The sequence below is a fragment of the Scardinius erythrophthalmus genome (genome assembly GCF_964197995.2).
Source record: "Scardinius erythrophthalmus genome assembly, chromosome: 18".
Taxonomy (NCBI): Eukaryota; Metazoa; Chordata; class Actinopteri; order Cypriniformes; family Leuciscidae; genus Scardinius; species Scardinius erythrophthalmus.
Genome location: NC_138238.1, coordinates 17,213,054 through 17,235,751, shown reverse-complemented (window position 1 = coordinate 17,235,751; position 22,698 = coordinate 17,213,054). Strand labels below are relative to the sequence as shown.

The 22,698-nt window shown below is 37.7% G+C and overlaps 1 protein-coding gene across 5 annotated transcripts in view; it reads left to right on the top strand.

Moving 5' to 3' along the window:
- LOC308706904 (CASK interacting protein 2) overlaps positions 1–22,698 on the top strand; it is a 74,966-nt gene that overhangs the window by 25,545 nt on the left and 26,723 nt on the right. For 4 of the 5 annotated variants that reach the window (XM_081392799.1, XM_081392798.1, XM_081392796.1 and 1 more), the window contains 3 exons: positions 18,083–18,180; positions 19,607–19,752; positions 21,639–21,734. In XM_081392799.1, the coding sequence (XP_081248925.1) occupies positions 18,083–18,180; positions 19,607–19,752; positions 21,639–21,734 (340 nt within the window). Of the gene's footprint in view, positions 1–15,027; positions 15,088–18,082; positions 18,181–19,606; positions 19,753–21,638; positions 21,735–22,698 lie in introns of those variants that run through there. The other variant, XM_081392800.1, reaches the window with a different exon arrangement.

Below are 22,698 nucleotides of genomic sequence, written 5' to 3'. Positions count from 1 at the left end.
AACGCTGATAGCCACATGCTGTGCAGGCCTGACCGATGTATATGAAACAGGAAATTAATACAACTACTAATACCATTAATGTATATAGTACAAACACAGACCAAATTCAAAGTCACTCACACTTCCTCTGGATTTCCAGGGTAAGGCCATGATTAAACTCCAGACAAACAGTTCAAAAATATTCTCTTACCTGCTTGATTTTTATGTAAGTCCCTTCCTGGAACTCTATTTGTCCCTGGGTTTCTCCACAACAGACCGAGCAAACAGTGAACAGACACATCAGCTGGCTTAGGCAAACAATGAACTTGTCAGCCACACTGGAAAAAGAAAAGGAGAATGCTCATTAATGCTGACAGTGACAATTTGTGGACACAAAATCACAATAAAAATAGGTATTCATTTTTTTTTAACTTGAGGTCATTGAGGGATTCCTGTATTGGCTCTTCTGGATTCTCCTCATCAGATGTCTCACTACTAATCTCCTCGTCTGGGATCCAGACTGGGATCTGAGCCCTCTGCATCTTCAAAATCTACAGTGCTAGGTGCATCTATCACTTCATTACTGGCTGCACTCTCTGCCAAAATCTGAAAACATAGCAAAATCACACAATAAAATAGGATACAAACTTAGTTACCAACTGGATCAGTAATAAATCAGTAAATAAAAAAGAAATATAAATCCAAAGCAACTCTGACATGTCAAAAACCTTCATTCAAACACATTACTAAAAGCATTTTAGAATTTGATCATTTGAAACATGGCAGGTCACCTCTGACATGGATAAATGGCTTTCAAACAAATGCCTTCTGTACAATTGTGGCTTGTTTGCAGAACCAGCATTATAATGTCCCAGGGAGCTACAACAATTCGTTATTTCATGAATTAAAAACAACCTCAAATCGAATCTAGGGGATTTCTACATATTGAGTAATACATTTGGACCTTGCAATTTACTGGAGAGTATAACGTTAGCTTACGGGGATACAAAATCAGGCGGGAGGAACAGTTTGAATTGAAATGCGGGGGAAACGGGAGAGTTAGGCTAACTGTTAGCTGCCTGCCAATAGCTAAGTTATAGCATTGTGCAAACTGCTAAATTCATGTCAGAAGGCAGACAATTACGACAACCTGTCCTAAAGCTCAGTCTCTCTCCCGCTCTCTGTATTATTATACTAAAACATTACGAAATCACACAAATTAAGAGTTAAAATAATTAAAAGAAAGACTTACTCTGCTAAGTGCTCGTTTTCGTTGCACATAATTTCTCCCGCTCTCTGTATTATTATACTAAAACATTACGAAATCACACAAATTAAGAGTTAAAATAATTAAAAGTAAGACTTACTCTGCTAAGTGCTCGTTTTTGTTGCACATAATTTCTGCTAACGTTAGCACTTGGTCCTCCAGTCCCGCCCGCGCCAAAATCAGGTGTCAGTTTTGATGGTGGACTTGATTCCATCGAGTGCACCGAGGGAACAGCATCAGTGATCAGCCTCACATGTTCCTTACTCCGAAATCCCATCCGAGATTCCAACAAATCTCCAGGTCGATAATTCTCCGGAGTGAAATGTGCGCCACAAACGACCGAGTGTATGGTGACAGACGCGGCAGTGAAGTCTGCTCTCTTCACCTGAACAAAACGCACCCAAGAACGAAAAGCCTTGTTTTTCCTATAAGGAAAATGATGGACACGATGTCCTGACAGGCTGGATTTTGTGCAACCAGCACAAACACAAAAATTTACCATTATGGCTTCTCTAAAACTCGATCTAAAACTTTCTCTGTCGCTCACTACTGCTCTAACTACTACACCCACAATGAGAGCGCTGGCTGAACGCGAGCTCATGTTTACCTCGCCCTACGTCATATGACGCGTTGCTAAAGGGGGAAAGGCGTATTCCAGAGCCTAGCACATTTTCATCAAAATCTCTACAACCAATTAGATTTCATTAGGAATTTCTACATATGTGTTTTTAAAAAACCTCTTCAGACAATATCAAGTATTAATTCAGTTATAAATTTAACCTGCAAGTTGCTCTTTAAAGCAAACATTTGAGAGAAAATCTGGTGTGTGTGTTATATGCATGTACAGGGACGTGAAATAAAGGGCACTTCTCATAATTACGTATTTTTTTCTTTTTTTAAACAAAGTATATATTTTAACGCAACTCTGACTTCATTTTTAAAAAATTAATTTATAAAGTAATTAATTAATTAATCTTCCTTAATCTTACAAAATAATCAGTTCACACAGAAACCATGGTCTCCTTAGTATTCACTAGGTTTAGGAAACCATTCCACAATTTGCATGTTTTGAAAACATTTTCTATGCTACTAGTTTCAAGTATATATGAAGAGTTCAGATGCAAAAGCCTCTAAGTGCCATCTGAATTTTTTTTTCAAGCTCGTATATTTAAGTTCAGTAATTTAACTTAAATGACAATTAATAGGTAATTTTCATTGCCAGTAATGTGAAATAAGTGAACATAAACATACAAGCTTGACCTTGATTAGCTTGTTCAGGTGTGTTTGATTAGGGTTGAAGCTAAACTCTGTTGGACAGTGGCCCTCCAGGACCGAAGTTGCCCACCCCTGTCCTAAGGGATAGTTCACCAAAAAATGAAAATTGTGTAATTATTTACTCTCTAATGTTGTTCCAAACCTGTATTAATTTCTTTCTTGTGCTGAACACAAAAGAATATATTTTGAAGAATGTGGGTAAACAAACCGTTGCAGGTCCCCATTGACTTTCATAGGAGAAAAAAACTACACACTGGGGAGCAGCAACTGTTTGGTTACCCACATTCTTCAAAATAACTTCTTTTCAGCAGAAGAAAGAACTTATTACGGGTTAAATTTAAGAGTAAATTATGACAATTTTCATTTTGGGGGAACTATCCCTTTAATGTTAATAAATCAACAAAACAAAGAGAAAATCATTCACTGACTGAGAACTTTAATAGTAGTTTAATAAGAAACAATGTATAATTTATACAGTGAAGTCTTTTTTAGTCTGTTTTAATTTCATATTTGTTCATTTAATTACTTTCTTCAATGTTACAGCTAAATACACCTACTGTACAGTATCTGAACAAATAAAGCACTGTTTATTTCATTTGTATATTAAGCGGTGTAATGTGTATCTTTGTTCTTATTTTTTTAATAACAAAGAAAATAATGACAGATTTTTATCTTCGCCTCTTTGGCCTAAATGTCTACCTTTCCTTTTTTATTTTATATTTTGTTAACTATGGCTAGGACTTGACATTGTTCACACATTACTGTAAACATTCACACATAAATGTCTGGCATTACTTCAGTTAAGATTTTTAAACAGGAATTTGTATTGTAAGAATTAAACACACAATGAGTCCTATTATATTAACCTGTTTGTTTACTGCATGCCCTGCAGTGTCGCAGACACATATTAAAATTATAGCCTACTCCATGTCTTGACTTGAGTTTGTTTGCTGCGCCTAGCTGTGGTTTTGCTTTCACAGTGTATTTGCATACAGTGGGGAGAACAAGTATTTGATACACTGCCTATTTTGCAGGTTTTCTGCAAAGCATGAAGAACTTTTTTACTTGCAAAGCATGTAGTAGAAGTCTGTAATTTTTTTCATAGGTACTATTCAACTGTGAGTGATGGAATCTAAAACAAAAGTCCAGAAAATCACATTGTATGATTTTTAAGTAATTAATTTTTATTTTATTGCATGACATAGGCTAAGTATTTGATACATCAGAAAAGCAGAACTTAATATTTGGTACAGAAACCTTTGTTTGCAATTACAGAGATCATACGTTTCCTGTAGTTCTTGACCAGGTTTGTACACACTGCAGCAGGGATTTTGGCCCACTCCTCCATACAGACCCTCTCCAGATCCTTCAGGTTTCCGGGATGTCGCTGGGCAATACGGACTTTCAGCTCCTCCAAAGATTTTCTATTGGGTTCAGGTCTGGAGACTGGCTAGGCCACTCCAGGACCTTGAGATGCTTCTGACGGAGCTACTCCTTAGTTGCCCTGGCTGTGTGTTTCGGGTCGTTGTCATGCCGGAAGACCCAGCCACGACCCATCTTCAATGCTCTTCCTGAGGGAAGGAGGTTGTTGGCCAAGATCTTGGTCAAGTGATACATGGCCCCATCCATCCTCCCCTCAGTACGGTGAAGTCGTCCTGTCCCCTTTGCAGAAACGCATCCCCAAAGAATGATGTTTCCAACTCCATGCTTCACAGTTGGGATGGTGTTCTTGGGGTTGTACTCATACTTCTTCTTCCTCCAAACACGGCTAGTGGAGTTTAGACCAAAAAGCTCTATTTTTGTCTCATCAGACCACATGACCTCCTCCCATTCCTCCTCCTCATCCAGATGGTCACTGGCAAACTTCAGACGGGCCTGGACATGCGCTGGCTTGATTTTAATCCATTACGGCGTAGGTCATTGACCTTTCTTCAGGTCATTGACCAGGTCCTGCCGTGTAGTTCTGGGCTGATCGCACACCTTCCTCATGATCACTGATGCCCCACGAGCTAAGATCTTGCATGGTGCCCCAGACCGAGGGAGACTGACCGTCATCTTGAACTTCTTCCATTTCTTGCGCCAGCAGTTGTTGCCTTCTCACCAAGCTGCTTGCCTGTTGTCCTGTAGCCCATCCCAGCCTTGTGCAGGTCTACAATTTTATCCCTGATGTCCTTACACAGCTCTCTGGTCTTGGCCATTGTGGAGAGGTTGGAGTTTGATTGAGTGTATGGACAGGTGTCTTTTATACAGGTAATGAGTCCAAACAGGTGCAGTTAATACAGGTAATGAGTGGAGAACAAGAAGGCTTCTTAAAGAAAAACTAACAGGTCTGTGAGAGCCGGAATTCTTACTGGTCGGTAGGTGATCAAATGCTTATGTCATGCAATAAAATGCAAATAAATTATTTAAAAATCATACAATGTGATTTTCTGGATTTTTATTTTAGATTCCGTCTCTCACAGTTGAAGAGTACCTATGATAAAAATTACAGACCTCTACATGCTTTGTAAGTAGGAAAACCTGCGAAACCGGCAGTGTATCAAATACTTGTTCTCCCCACTGTATATTCTATCCAAACTTTGTTCTGTAACACCTTTGTGCGCAAACAGGATGAAGAAAGTGCCTAAGAGTGCCTAGCTTGTCTAAGAGATACAAATATAATTCTTCTGTTGTTTCTCCTCAATATACAGTATGACACAAACTTACATGTATCGTAGTTTTCCTTTAAACTATAGCTCATGGTTAGTCAAAAGCAACGTGACATGGTTTGACTCGTTTTCTTATGACTCTTCCCATGATTCCTTTGCTTTGAGGTATACCATCACTGTTTGGAATCAAAGCTTAGACTGTTGAGAGAGCCACAGACTCAAAGCTCTGATCACTCTTAAAAATTCTGGACTGTGGCTCTGGGAAATGTCGTCTGGAGATGAAACTGCTACGTGTATACTTTGTGTGCATTTGAGATCACAACCAATCTACATTAAAGAAAGATGACATGAAAAAAGATTTTGTATTTGATGATAATGATTGAGTTGAATGAACAGCTAGACGCCCTAAGGTATTGCTGACATAAGTCACAGATGAAGACAAAGACTTTTGTCTTAATTGTCCTTGGTAAAACTTTTGTTTGGCCAACTTGAATTAGTTTGTTCACTGAATTTCTCATTCAACCAGAAAATTCCTGTCAAGGCAACTACTGATTTTTGTAGGGGTGGGCGATAGAGCAAAAATATCATATCACGATTCTTTTCAGGAAAATTAATTATCGTGATTCTTTTTCAAGTTGGTTTTACTATTTTACAAGTGACTGAGCATTACAGCCAAACTAATGTTCCTATTTTAAAAAACAAAGCCTTATTGGTAACAAAATACAAAATAAAAAGGAATGGTAGACATTAAGGCCAAAGTTGCAAAGATAAAAGTCTTTGTCATTATTTTCTTTATTAAAAAAATAAGAGCAAAGATACTCATTACACAGCTTAATATACAAATGAAATAAACAGTGCTTTATTTGTTCAGATACTGTGTACAGTATGTGTATTTAGCAGTAGCATTGAAGAAAGTAATTAAATGAACAAATATGAAATTAAAACACTACTGTACATAGACTTGTTTCTTATTAAAACTACTATTAAAGTTCTCAGTCAGTGAATGATTTTCTCTTTGTGTTTTGTTGTTTTATTAACATTAAAGGGATAGTTCCCCCCAAAATGAAAATTGTCATAATTTACTCTTAAGTTTAACTCCAGCAACTGTTTGGTTACCAACATTCTTCAAAATCTTCTTTTGTGTTCAGCACAAGAAAGAAATTAATACAGGTTTGGAACAATATTAGCTTTAAGACCGGTAGGCGACACATTTTAACACGCACCAGATTTCCTCTCAAATGCTTGCTTTCACTTTAGACATAACCATCTCTGTTTATGTAAACCTTGTGTGTATTTGACAGTATTAGCGCAATGAGACTCTAAAGATAACTCAGTCCAGTAACCAGGCGCTGTGTGACAGGCTTTTAGTGCATGTGCACTTCGGGTGTATGAGCTCAGAAAAGCGCACGTTAGAACAGCACATCGGCACGCAAATGAAATGTTAAACCGGCAAGGCTTTAAAGCACGTGCAAATAATGAACTTTTGTGAATTGCAGTGTCCCGTACCTCTGCATTAACTTGTGATGTGTATGTGGGTGATTCTTCAATTGGGGGCTATTTAGCCATCTTACATTTTGATGAATGAAATTTGGTTGAATTTTGTTAGAATTATGTCAAGATAATGTTTACATGCTTTGATGTAAAGATAATAATGGCCACAACTGAGCTTAAATATAATTTGAGTATTTTATATCTATTTTCCAACTGGCACTGCAAAACGTCATTCCCGTCACAACATCAAAAAGTCTCATAATGCAAAGAATGTATCAAGGAGATCATTTAAACTCATTTATCTTGCAAACATTGTTAACCTTCAACAATATGTATAAAAAACAAAATGTTTCCATTCAGCGAATTACATATATTTTCTTGTTCTTACCATCAAAATGTGTTTTTCTGTGTTCATCAAAGCACACTTTTGTTTAATTTCTGGAAAATTAATTTTAGATGTTTTTTCTTTGAATAAGTGGATGAGTATTTCATTAGGCTTTTCATGTAGCACCTCAAGATTGAACATAAAACAGTTTTAAAGGTATGTTTGCTGTAAATTAAGCAACGTGGCGGTAATGACATACTGTTCTGGTAATGACATAGTGTTTTGGTAATGACATAAATGAAAAGTGCATTGATACATAAAGCAAATTTAAAGGCTTAAATAATGACTTCTGGTGAATGTTGTTGAAAGAAATGGACAGATTTGAGGATATATATATAAATATGCCACAACCATCACCTTGAACATGTTTATTTATCAGTAATTTGTTAGTCAGAAAAATATTAGACTACCTTAAAAGTATTGCTTAATTTAACAGACCTGTGTGTGTGTGTGTGTGTGTGTTTTATATCACTAGTGCAGTGTCCGTTCTCGGAGCATATAAGCCCGGCCCGCGTGAGGTGCGCCGCTTCCCGCTCGCGCTGTTCTGTAGTTTACTAAAAGTTTATTAATTCTGAACGTGTCGCGTCTCGCATGTCCATCTATATTGCACCAAATGCGACACTGCACTCCTTTGTGAAGTCGATTGGATGAACCGTTCTCGAAATAATAAAAATGCAAACGGACATACCGACACATAGAGATTCCTGCCTTTATTAGAGAGAAGAATATGTTCAGCCCCCTCTCTCCGAAGCTTTGAATATTCGATGTTCATTACTATCGAAGCTTCGAAGCTCAAAAAATGGTATTCGGACCAGCCCTAAAAATCACACTATTATGCTTCTTTAACTTAATTTATAAACACATAATATGATATAGATAGTGACACAGAAAATGTCATTACCACCATCACTGTCATTACCATGACAACAAGTTGTGTGTTGGTAATGAAGTGTTGCAGTAATGACATTTTTAATTTTTTTTTCAGGAAAACAGATGCTAGGTCATGGATTTGCTAACATCACTCAACAGCTAGTACAAAAAAAACTTTAAATACACATAAATCATGTGTGTATATATATATATATATATTTGACAGTATTATATATATACATTTATCAAAATATTGCTGCTAAAGCATTTATGGTAATGACGCTGAATAAGTCTACTCCATGATCAGAAGGAATTCATGATTAAATTACTTACTTTTTCAGACATCAAATATCACTGTTCTTTCATGGCTGACATGTGCTCCCCTGCTAGTCTTCATTTCCATGGTTACGGCATAAACAAGTCTTACCCTCAAAAATACCCTTGTTGTAATCATAGACTGTCGCGGTAATGACAGTATTGTTGTGGACAATACTCAATTGTTAAAAATATTCACAAATTGCACAGATATGAACCTGAATTATGCATCAAGTGCCTTTTAAAGTTACTGTTTAAAGTTATATTTTGTTTTTTTAATGAACTGATAACATTTTATCACATTTTCAGAGCAGATAAGTTTTAAAGTCTGGGTTGGGGACAAGGCCTGAGTAGCCATATTTTAGTGATGAAAACATTTTTAAATATGCAAATCATACTGATTTTAGTGTATAAAATGTTTTGGTGGTGCAATAAATATTATTTGAACTATTTATTTTATAATATAGTATTTTTAACATGAATGTATAACCTGGGGACATAAAAGTTCCTCCAAATTGAAGAATCACCCATGTACGTCGCGTTGTATAGTATGTTGAGACAGAGGCGCCAGAACTGCAACTGATAGAATGCACTAACACGATATTACGATATTTCTTCAAAAGCAGATTGTGGAGACATTTTAATCGTCCACGATCAAAAATCGTGATATTGCACATCCCTAGTTTCTTGTTTCAGAAATTGTAAAGAAATTTCATTGTTCATGGTTTTATTCTTATGTTTTAAATCATCAATAGGCCTATGAAGTACACTCTGCAAACTCTGCCTCACAGAAACTATATTGCACAGTAAAAGTATTTCATGCAGTCAGCATGAAATGAAAATTCATCCCTTTTTTTTAAATGCATGTTGTTGATCTTATTGTGAACAATTAAACTTTACATACATTTATCTTTTTTTATTATTATTTGACAGTAATTTAATCAAATTATCATAACTGGATCATAACTGGACGACAGACTTCTTTCTTGTGAAAAATGCTGAAATTCCAGTCATTTGGTTTGCTTAAACCCCGCCCCTTTCTTACAATTGACTGCAAGCTTGCATTCAGATCTTCCTCCATCCAGTCAACAACTGACGATTAAACCCAAATCCCCCACACTACATTTTTTTTCTTCATTTTTCGATAAATAGAAAACTCTGATGTACAAGACTCTACAGAAGAAAAGATCTGCTGCTGCTTATTACATAATACATTGCTTTAATATTCAAATTTAATAAACTCACCAACCTCAGTCAACAAATATAATTTAGTAAAAACATTTTTAGTATCTCCAATTAATAAATGCCCAACAGTAATGGTTAAAACATAAACAATAATCTGATAAAAAAAAGAAATTCATGCCGCAGTGCATACTGGGAGCCCGCAGTTCAGCTCAGATTGGTTCAAACTCTCTTAGGCTATTCAGTTGGTTACCATGTTTTTTTTAATGTAATTCTCATTTCTTGTATCTGTGACTCACTAAGCCCGGTATGCTAGGCAGAATCTAATTGCTTTTGTACAGTGTCGCACAGGTTGAATCTGTTGTTGAATCTGGGTGTCCCATTAGTCTTGAGAGACAATAGTTGAAAGCGTATCTCGATGAAGTTGAGGGCCTCACATTAGCATGAGTGCTAATTTGCGCTTTCATGAGCAGCAGGGGAAGAACTGAGTAACCGGCTCATGAGGGACCTGCAGCTGAGGTGGAGGAAAAACAGTTCATTAGTCATCACTGCTACTGGCGCTGTTCGCTTCTTTCTTTCTCTCTTTCTTTCTTACTCTCTCACTCTCACACTCTCACACTCTCTCATACAAATAATAATTGATCAAAGCCCAGCAGGATATTTTTTAACATGCACAGTAGCTTTCGTGGGGTGACATACTAGTGTGTAAGAGGTGTCCCTAGTGGATGTGTTTAAGAAGTCTGGATCAGACAGTCTGTGCTGCTGAACCATAGACTGAACACAGCATTATTTAGATATGTGCCATATTAATCATCAGTGTTGTTAACTTCACTCTCAACATCTGTGACTGCTGAACATTAGCTGTAGGGTGCTTTTTTCCAATCTTTTGTTTGTAAAAAATATTTTTTTTTTAAAAAGTTATGAGGAGCAGGGTATTAGATGAAGGGGCTTGTAGGAGCACTGGGCCAGTGCAATGAAGGAGAGAACAGAAGTAATTAACTTAACTTAACCAAGTGGGAAAACATTTAAAGCGATGCAGTGATGAACGACAACCCAAAAGGGAAAATTCTGCCATTAAAGGGATACTTCACCTCTGGAAAGATGAATGTGTATTTAAATGGGGTCATTTATGTAGTAGAAATGTGAAATTATTTTTGAATTTGGAGCCTTCTAGAATGAGAAAAGCCAGAAAATGTATTTTTGGCTCATGTGGATGAAAGACAACAACTCCCAGAATGCACTTGCTTCGCTGCTCTACGAGGCCACTCCCAAGCCATGCCTATAGAGAGCCTAAGACCCTCCCCTTCCGGTCGACCACAATGGGACCTTATTTCGGAAAAATATTGTATGGTAGTGAGCGAGAGACAACAAATATTTTGATCTCGTTTGAATTGTGCCCTGATTTACACATATGATGTTTGTCAATTTAAAAGATACATTTTAAAGTCAAGAAAGTCGCAGCTTGATGTAAAACTGCTGAGGTATAAGACTGTGAAAATACGTAATTACAAAGACTACAAACCCAGAAGGCGCACATGCGACGTCATACCTTTTCTCTCAATGAATGAAGCAAACTTTACTGAAGCTAACGTCTGTCATTTTTTCTATAGTCTTACATTATAATCGTAACGTTACGCCGTCATGCCTGAGTGTTTTGAGCCAGAATACACACATACGAGCAACGGATCTTGTGACGTACATAGTGCGAGACGAGAGATGTAGTTCATTGAGCGATTTTCACATAAAACTAAACGTTACTCTTCTGTTTTATGACAAACTGCGACTTTCTTGACTTTCATAATTACCTTTTAAATTGACAAACATCATATGTGTAGTTCAGGGCACAGTTCAGACGGAATAAAAAGATAAGTTATCTCTCGCCATTGACTTCCATACATATTTTTTCCGAATTAAGGTCCCATTAGGCGGAAGCGGAGGGGCGGGACTTAGGCTCTCTATCGGTTAGAGAGCAGTTGTAAACAACAAAGCTAAGCTACTAGTCTCCATGAGTCTGCCCGGGTTTTTGAAATTGCACAAAATGTCCGGGATTCGGCTTTTGCGTTCTACAGTCGCCGTTCATCATGTTTACTGTGGCGAGCAGGACGAGGCTGAGGGCCGTGGGAGAACGGCGCGAGGCCAGTGGCGTGATTACTATGATGACTGACACCTGTGAGACGCATTGGTCTCGTATCTCTCACAGAGGAGCGGGTATTTTCTTAGCAATGGCATGTTCATTGATTCATCAACCGATCACGCCACCGGCCTCGCGTCTTTCTCCCGCGGCCCTTGCCTCGTCCTGCTCGCCACAGTAAACATGATGAATGGCGACTGTAGAGCGCAAAAGCCGGTGGCATGATTACTGATGAGCGCCTGTGAGACGCACCGGTCTTGTGGGCTATCTCTCTCGGAGGAGCGGGTATTTTCTTAGTAATGGTATAACGCACATCAACTGATCACTTGTTTAGCGTTCATGTAAACACTACATTCAGATTCACCAATCGGAATGAATTCAGTTAGATTGAAACAAAAGGCGTGCATGTAAACAATGAATGGCGACTGTAGAAAGCAAAAACTGAATCCCGGACATTTTGGACTATCTCGACGGCCGGACATGTCCGGGAAAAAGAGGATGTATGGTAACCCCTACTACTCAGCTTTCTCCACACAATAAGAACTCGATAGCTTAGCTTCCAAATAAAGATGGCTGACACTGTTTGTACATTCTGTGAGTGAGATCCCACCAGAGCCCGTCTACGGAGAGCTTTCCCACTCCCTATTAAGTCCTATTGTACCGAATTTTGGTTGTAATTCCACCAGAGTTCCACTGGGGGCGATCGCCCATGAGTGCAAAATGAATGGGAGTCTATGGGGCTAGACGGCTAAATTTGTCTCTTTCATCCGATTGCCGTTGAGAAATCTCAGGTTTGATTCTAGGTTTTGCAAGTTCAACATGGGTTATAGGTCGAAAATTGAATGAACGAGTACTTATGTCCTTCTTATGTCATTTCTTACAGGTTGAGTTGTTGTTGCCCATGGCCATAACATGCTAGCTAATGAACGCTGATTGGTCAGTGAAGGACTGATTACGACCAGAGATACCGCTTGATGGCATCGTGGCATCCGAAGCGGGACCAGAAACAAACAAAACAAAAACTCTTCTAGCACGTGTATTTACCTGTGTCAGCTGTGTTGTCGATGCCTCTGGTGAAAAGAAAGTGCAGAGCGCGAACGCACCAGAGTGAGTGAAGGATTGCCGTTAAGCAGTATCTCTGGTCGTACGATGTGTATGATGTCATTGACACTTTAAAAGACTTTTTAAAGCAAATAAGTGACTAAAAAATCTAACACCCCACAATGTGTAATTTCTTTGCATCTCCTTTCGAATATAACATTCAAATTACTAGACAAAAAATTACATCCTGAGAAAAGTGGATTTTGATGTGTATAGCGCCATAGGCCTCCATTCATTCTGCACTCGTCCTGTGAGCGCCCTCATATGGAATCAGAGTGGAACTGCAACCAGTTCAGAAGCCGGAAGTGTACTGAGAGTGAAACTTCTCCCCTTATTAGACATTCTCTGATCCCACCCTCTATGGGCGGGTTAAAAACATGCGGAACTAGCTCCTCCTACTGGCTGTAGTCTTTAGCCTCTGGCCAAAAAATCCTCAGATGACGCAAAATGACGATTTTTGCGTCATCAGAGGATTTTTTTCAGACAAAAAATACATAAATCTCTCGTCTCAGGGGGATATGAGGGGGGAAAGCAGGGTAATTCGAAAATGCTACAGGTTTTCTACTGATACAAAGCTTAATGCTAAATTCTGAAGTATCCCTTTAATTACTCACCCTCCAAATCGGAACACAAATGAAGATCTTTTTGATCAAATCTGAGTACTTATGTACCTCTGTTGACAACAATGCAACTGAAAATTTGACACTTAAAAATGTTCATAAAGAGATTGTAAAAACTAATCCATATGAGTTGAGAGGTTTAAGCCAAAATTCTCTGAAGAGACACAATCGTTTTATATGATGAACAGATTGAATTTAGGCTTTTATTCACATATAAACATTCATCAACTCGTATATCAGTTGTGGTAAACCAACAGAAGCTCAAGCATATTCGTTCATATCATATTCGAGTGTTATTGTGTTATGCAACACTTTTGAGCTTCCGCAAGAGGTTTTGTTCTCGAGCGTCAATCAGGTTCAGTTGAGCTTCTCTTTATGTTCGCTGATCAATGTTAATATGCGAATAAAATCCTAAATTCAATCTGTTCGTCATATAAAGTGATCGATAAAATTTGGACTAAACCACTTAGTTCATGTGGATTCGTTTTACGATTTCTTTATGAACTTTTTGAAGCGTCAAAGTGTCAGTTGCATAGCTGGCAGAAAGCTCTCAGATTTTATCAGAAAGATCTTCATTTGTGTTCCGAAGATGAACGAGATGAACATGAGGGTCAGTAATTAATGACAGAATTTTTATTTTTGGGTGAACTAACAGTTTAAAAGTAATTTGTCTGTCCACACTGAATGTGAAAAGTTGGTGTTTAATGTAAAGTTAAGAGGGACATAATATTAATCACATAATTGTCGTCACTTTAAGTACTTTCTTTCTTACAACATACTTTGTTGTACCATAATTTAAAGCAAAATATAACAATGGTCCAGACTATACAGTCTCTTTTTCAGTCAAATGGCCTTCTGCTATATATAAATGTAAAAATGATAATAGCCTGATATAACATCTGATCTTACCTTTTAGTATTCATATCCAATTGGTCTCAACTGATGAAATATTTTAATTTTGAATTTAGCTTTGGCTCTTGTGGCCAAATATCCTCATCTTTGATGACTATTTTGACTGTTAGGCTAGATTTTTTTTTCTTTACAAAGCACTACTGCTGGCCAGATGGAAATTTATAACTATTCCAAAAAAGGATTGTAGTTAGTAATTACCATATTAGTAATAAGTAAAAAAAATAGTAATAAAGGACAAAGAAACACATTCACATTACATAGAACAAGTGACAGGTCTATTAATTTGTATTTACGCTCTTAGACTGTTTTGTCCTGTTTATTGTCAATCATTGCAGTTTTGGATTCAATTGTGCATTTAAATACAGTTGTAAATCCGGAAAGTTTGCAGTGTACTGAGCAGCTTGAAAAACAAAACTTTTATTCAAATAGTATACGAGTTATAAAACAAAAAGTGAGCAAAGAGTGCTTCCTTTATAATCACTGAAGCGGTCAATCACTTGGGCTATACGTTCAGCACCGGCTCACTGAGATCTACACTCCTGCGAAAACTCCCTCTATAATCAAAAAATCTATCTACACGGTGCAATCTTATTTACATTGTGTTTACACTTTGTTGGAAATATGAAAGGATTTACAAGCATGCAGAGGTCTAAACGAAAACCGAGCCGTTTTGAGCGGTGTTGAGCGGATTCTGAATAACTTAAACACCTCTGATAGGCCATTTCGTTCTTGCATTTAACAGATATGTCTGTGATTGGCTGCAATGATCAACACTTCTTTGTAAATGGAAACCTTTGATGCTCTTCACAAAGTGCTTACACAGATACTCACAGGAGCGTTTGAAAGCAGCATCTATCAGCAGGTACCGAATATATCTGGTACTCGATACTACAGGCACTGCAGAAATGCTGGTATAATCATTTTTATTTTATTTCAGACAATCAGTGACAATCCTTATGGGCACTTATATATAACTTACTGTATAATTAGTTCATAATTAACAACTTTGGAAATTTCAATCGTATACTGATCGCTGAACTTCAATCCAATTCAATCAATCCATTCACTGTACTCTGTGCACTCTGTTAGGGCCCTTTATTCTCCTGTATTTTAGGTGTTTTTGGTAAAATGGGGTTGTGTGACAAGTGCACTGTAAAATGCATATATGTCTCATCCATCATTAAACTCAAGTCAGAGGGATTGTGATGATGAGTTACACTTATGGACTGGAAAGGAATGTCTCTAAACTGATCCTTCAAACTTTGAATAAATACTGAGTAACTTTAATTGGAGCATCATTGAACCGGTGCACACTGACATCGAACGACAGCATATAGTATATAGCAAAAGCTAGCTGATAGTGAAAACAGTGACATTTCCTCTCTGAGACAAGTAAGTCTAAAGAAATCTTGGTATTCAGTTCCTGTGATACATTTTTAATACAAATTATATATTTATCTGTCTCAGACAGACATGCTTTGTTGGGATTTGCACAGTTCTACCAGATTCAGTTTTAACCCCAGAAACAATCTGAGTCTGCAAGGAAAAGTCATCTTAAACCAGAGAGCCAATTATACACTTATTCTCTGCACTGACACATTTTAAAAGCCGTTCCTAGAACTTTGCCTACTACATGGCATTTACTTATCTATATATGTGGTGGTCAAGTTCTCTTGGCAATCACACTTAAGAAATGATAATCCTTTTATTCAGCTCTTCCACTTTTAACAATCCCTTTGATGTATTGTATATCTGTAGATCTGTCCTCTTGTACAGCACACTATTTATTTAATGTGTTTGGTCCATAACTTATACAGTGAGGAAAATACACCCTGCTATTTTGCAAGTTCTCCCACTTAGAAATCATGGAGGGGTCTGAAATTGTCATCGTAGGTGCATGTCCACTGTGAGAGACATAATCTAAAAAAAAAAATCCAGAAATCACAATGTATGATTTTTTTAACTATTTATTTGTATGATACAGCTGCAAATAAGTATTTGAACACCTGAGAAAATCAATGTTAATATTTGGTACAGTAGCCTTTGTTTGCAATTACAGAGGTCAAACGTTTCCTGTAGTTTTTCACCAGGTTTGCACACACTGCAGGAGGGATTTTGGCCCACTCCTCCACACAGATCTTCTCTAGATCAGTCAGGTTTCTGGGCTGTCGCTGAGAAACACGGAGTTTGAGCTCCCTCCAAAGATTCTCTATTGGGTTTAGGTCTGGAGACTGGCTAGGCCACGCCAGAACCTTGATATGCTTCTTACAGAGCCACTCCTTGGTTATCCTGACTGTGTGCTTCGGGTCGTTGGAAGACCCAGCCTCGACCCATCTTCAATGCTCTAACTGAGGGAAGGAGGTTGTTCCCCAAAATCTCGCAATACATGGCCCCGGTCATCCTCTCCTTAATACAGTGCAGTCGCCCTGTCCCATGTGCAGAAAAACACCCCCAAAGCATGATGATTCTTCTTCCTCCAAACACGTTTAGTGGAATTATGACCAAAAAGTTCTATTTTGTTCTCATCTGACCACATGACTTTCTCCCATGACTCCTCTGGATCATCCAAATGGTCATTGGCAAACTTAAGACAGGCCTTGACATGTGCTGGTTTAAGCAGGGGAACCTTCCGTGCCATGCATGATTTCAAACCATGACGTCTTAGTGTATTACCAACAGTAACCTTGGAAACGGTGGTCCCAGCTCTTTTCAGGTCATTGGCCAGCTCCTCCCGTGTAGTTCTGGGCTGATTTCTCACCTTTCCTAGGATCATTGAGACCCCACGAGGTGAGATCTTGCATGGAGCCCCAGTCCGAAGGAGATTGACAATCATGTTTAGCTTCTTCCATTTTCTAATGATTGCTCCAACAGTGGACCTTTTGTCACCAAGCTGCTTGGCAATTTCCCCGTAGCCCTTTCCAGCCTTGTGGAGGTGTACAATTTTGTCTCTAGTGTCTTTGGACAGCTCTTTGGTCTTGGCCATGTTAGTAGTTGGATTCTTACTGATTGTATGGGGTGGACAGGTGTCTTTATGCAGCTAACGACCTCAAACAGGTGCATCTAATTTAGGATAGTAAATGGAGTGGTGGTGGACATTTTAAAGGCAGACTAACAGGTCTTTGAGGGTCAGAATTCTAGCTGATAGACAGGTGTTCAAATACTTATTTGCAGCTGTATCATACAAATAAATAGTTAAAAAATCATATATTGTGATTTCTGGATTTTTTGTTTTAGATTATGTCTCTCACAGTGGACATGCACCTACGATGACAATTTCAGACCCCTCCATGATTTCCAAGTGGGAGAACTTGCAAAATAGCAGGGTGTTCAAATACTTATTTTCCTCACTGTATGGTATGCATGTATGGTGACGGAGTAGATTTATTTGGCCTAATCCGCATATGTTGAGTTCAGTACTTTTAAAGTATGTTAAGAAATGTTCTTTTTTTCATTTTCCAGTCTTCCATTCCCTCAAACACATGCATATTTTAAAGCTGGACCATCTCCTGTCATAAAGCGACTGTGAAAGCAGAGATCTAACTGCTAATTGGGCAGTGCGCTCTTGCTGTGCCGTCAGGACTGATCTCAGTACTGTACTCAATTGAACTAGCCAACATTTCCCTCTTTCACACCAGATGGATTATTTTTCTGCTAAATGAGATGCATTTTTGTCATGTTCTGTTTGTAAAATGAATGAAGGCCTTTTCTAAGATATTGATTCAGTGTGGTCCATCAGGGCATAACAATACACCATATTTTTGATGTTTACAGTTTATATTAATTAAATCTGAGGAGTTGCTGCTTGGTGAAATGCTTTGTTAATTTAACCAATAAACATACCAGTTCTGAGATCTAAGTAGATTTTGTGTAGGTTTCAGGACTTTTTCCTGATTTTCCGTTCTTCAGTTTTTCAGCTCTTCATCATGCGGCTCTCACTGGCACCGCTGACCTCTTGTCTCTGCTGTTGGAGGCACAGGCCACTGTGGACATCAAAGACAGTAACGGTGAGACCTTTTACCATTTTTATCCCTTAGCCAATGATTTTCTTTACTTCACAATCTTTTTTTGTACTTTTGTACACAATGTACTTTTTTCCCCCATATCAACACTTTCCACCAAAAAAAATAAAATAAACATTATTAATAAAATAATATTAACAAATTAATGAATAAATAATTCATTAATTTGTGAATGATAGATAGATAGATAGTACATACGTATATGATATTGTGTTGTGCATGTGTTGTGCTGAGCATAGAAAAACTAGTCATTGTTTTTCCCTTTTTTAAAGGGGCTATATTATCATACATTCTGTAATGTCATGCAAATAAAAGGGATAAATTCAAACTATAGTCTCACATAGCCAGATCTATATAGTTTATACTCTCAAATTTACTTTATAATCAAACTAGCATAACAGTGTAATTTGAATTACCTCATCTGTTGACATAATGCCGGTGAATTGAAGAGCTAACATATCCACATCGCTATGATCAGATGCTTTCCTAACAACTTTCTCACTACTATCATGTTTATTGTGTTATTGAGATGAAAGCGCGCAGCACATATCTACATCTTCATCTATTCTAAGGTGTTGGAATGTTCGTTAACAGTATACCGCTGCAAAGAGATTTCCAACTTTTTTTTACGTCTAAGAAAAAAGCATATATTTCATGCCTTGAATCACGCTCAGTCTCTTGTGCTTTACGTGTGCACAAGTGCAGGCATGAGCAAAAAGTTGCTTGCTGCAGTTCACTTAAAGGAACACTCCGACTTTTTGGGACTTTAGCTTATTCACAGTATCCCCCAGAGTTAGATAAGCCCATACATACCTTTTTCATTTCTGTGCGTTCTGTAAGTGTTATACACCGCTAGCCTAGCTTAGCACAAAGACTGGATGTAAATGGATAAGGTAGCATACTAATCCCAATAAGTGACAAAATAATGCAAACATTTTCCTATTTACATGTTGTGATCTGTATAGTCACAGCGTGTACAAATAACAAGGGTATATGAGACAGAGACCACTTGCTACAGAGCTACTTGGGCGGAGTGGCTACTTGGGCGGAGTGATTAGCGCAGCACACGTGATGCCCTGTTGATGGTTCCGTAAACAAAGTAGCCACTCCGTCCAAGTAGCTGTGCTCCTACGCCTAGTGAGAATATAGTTCCCAGTATTTATACGATTAAAAATGGTCTCTGTCTCATATAGCCTTGTTATTTGTACACGCTGTGACTATTAAGTGTTCCTAACTATTGAGTGTTCCTTTAACAGCCACCGGGGTCGCTAGTAGTGAGTTTCTGAATTCTACGTATAGCCCTTTTAAAAGAAAAATGATTGTGCCACCAAAGAAAGCACAGTTTCTTTCCCTGCATGAAAAAAAAAAACTAGAAGCTGTGAAAATAATGATTTTCTGCTCACTGTTGAAGGTATGCGTCCATTGCACTATGCTGCCTGGCAGGGGAATGCTGAGACTGTACTTATGCTTCTAAGAGCTGGAGCTTCTGTAAATGGGGCTTCACAAGATGGACAGATCCCTCTCCACCTGGCTGCACAGTACGGACACTATGAGGTGGTACGTACCTCACTACTCCTCTACTTTTGACCAATTTGTGCCTGTCTACGCTGACACAAGGGACAACAATATCAAGAGTCAAATACTGTAGATACAAAATTGGGTTTGGTATTGGGTTTAGTTGACAGCTATGGTGGGGACTTGTACTGATGTAGTCTGGTTTGCTTGTAGCTCGGTTCTCTTGGTTCTTTTGGTCCTTTTGGTCTGGACCATGAAAGAAATGATACATTCAGTCCTGGTTCGTTTAGCATTCATACTGACTTTTTTAACACTGAGCCTAAAGCTACAAAACATAAGGCATAAGGATAGGGCCACAACCTGATTGGGCCGCTTTTATGACATATATTTTGCAAGAGAATTGACCAAACATCCAAAACAGTGCTGTGTGCTGGATTAAATGCACGTTGTATGTGTGTTCATTCATATAGTGGTATTTTTACCAGCTGAGAACTCACAAGTGTGTAAGGGAATCAAAACAGTGCAAGGAATTCCTCTGTTGCACATAAATGAACATCTGCTGGAAGGAAACGGCGGTTCCGGCTTCTGTATCGAACTGTAGTAGAACTGTGACATCAAACCCAGTTTAGAGTTAATTTGGATGTGGACAGAGACCCCCTGAAAATGTAGGTCTCGGTTTGCTTGTTTGGTGCACACCAAGGTTCGGATGGCATTGTCACACTTACTCAAATGAACCACACTCAAATGAACTAAGCAATCACACCAGAGTTTGTTTAAATCAGACCAAACCTACCAAGTGAACAAACACCAAGTGATTTCCATGCAACAAATTATTTTTCTGTTTTACGATAATCATAGAAGTTTGTATTGCCATCACAAACTATGGGTCTGCATTTACTGAATTTAAAGGAAAGCGGAAAATAAAGTTTATTTAATAATCAATTAATAAATCACATTTATTTAAAAAAAAGACAAATCCTTAATAAAAAAAAAAAGATTTTTACATTTCGTAAAAATTTAAATGGTGGCTGCAATAACTTGTTTTCATGACAGATTTACTCAAACACTCTTTAAATAATAAAGACAGGTTAAGTAAAAATAAGATGAATATACAATACAATATAATGCTAAATTCTCCCCTCATTTTTATGACTAATGAAATATGTAAATTAATGGCTTTTCTGAGGTAAATGTAACATAGTGGGCCAAAATAACTGATTGAAGCGCTGACATTTCATTCAATTTAATAATATTATAATACAAATATTTTCAGTTGCCAAAATTTCAGTGCATCACTAGTTACATCACTCAGTAGTTTGTTAAAAAAAATGGGCGAAAAGACTGAATGCAGCACTGATAGTAACTCAAACCAAAATATTGCTTTTGAGGCTGTTTACAGATCTTTGGCAGCTAGATAAATGCGTAGTGTTTTATGTTGTCTTAAAGGAAAGGAAGGAAAATGCAAGACATGTCTTTGCACGCTCCAGGCAAAAAAAAGAGGTCCCTACTCCTAGCAAAGATATAACATTACTTTGCAGATCCAGGGCTTTGTTTCAAAACAATGCATTTTTTTAGTTAACCTAGCTGTGTATTTGATACCTCTCAGAACCAGGTTAGATTGACCAGTTGTTTGGCTTGAAATGCTGGGTATTCCCTTTCCAAGTGTCCAACCTTTTCTTACAAAAAATGTCATAGGATACACGGTGTGCCATATAACATAATAATTTACAAAGGATCAACGGTATTTCTCTGGCTTTTCCCTTTTAGTCCTTGACCTTTTTGGATGCTATTTCAGCTTTTCATATATGTGTAGACTAAAACCGATATGACTTTTGACATTGTCTTCTATTGTGTAATCCCAGAAACCTTATGCAGGCAGACACCGCTCCTCTGACCTTTCACTGTATCTCTGTTTCTGTGTCCCTCAGTCTGAAATGCTACTACAACACCAGTCCAACCCCTGTACTGTCAACAAGGTGAAGAAGACCCCCCTGGATCTGGCTTGTGAGTTTGGCAGACTCAAGGTGAGCTGGGAGGAGATTTTGAGAGTGGCGCTCTCAATAATAATAATAATAATAATAATAATAATAATAATAATAATATCTGTTGTGACCTTGTAACTTGCACTATACCCCCTCAGTGGGATTAATGTGTTTGAATTGTGCTATTCAGTTTTCAAAACGCATATATCAGAGATGCCACAAAAAAAAGAAAAGAAAAAGATCTATGATAATCTTCCAGTTTACCTGCACAGTGCTGACCAACGATATCAAACAGAATTAACTTTTGTTAACGAGTTAAAGCCTTATTGACAATTATTGAGTGAAGATGGCTTGATTTAAGCCATCACAATTATTAAACAAGACCAACAAACAAAGAAATAAGATTTTCATTACATTGAATTGAAATAAGCCTGTGGATATGAAATAGTCTCTATACAATCATTTGTTTTCAACTAGATAGGTTAATTGGTGGTGAAAATGGTTTATATCCAGTATTGGCTGGTGTGTGTATAATATTATTAAATGTCATCTTTTGGACATCTCAAAATGAATATAATTTATGTACTGTACATTACAATTTTGTCATGCCTACATGCATCTGTAGCAAAGACTTTATATACAGAAAGCCACGCCTCAGTCTCAAGCTGCTACCAAAATGTGTGGCTTACTGCGCTTAATTGGTCAAACACACAAAATTCTACACAAAAAGTCAAAATGCCCGTCTTGGCAGGTATTTAGTTATACGCAGTCAGTTTTGGAACCTAATTAGTTTAGAAAGATAACGTAAGTTGTGTAACATTTATATTGGATCCGTGCATAAACTCTTAAAGGGACAGCAGTCTAATATTCCTGCTGGTGTCTGTCATGTTAATAATGAACAAAAGAGAAGAAAAACACACTCTGCTCTTGACTGAATAACTTTTGTAACTAATTGTAAGCATTAAGGCCATTGCACACTGAGTCCAAAATTTTCGTATGCGTTTTT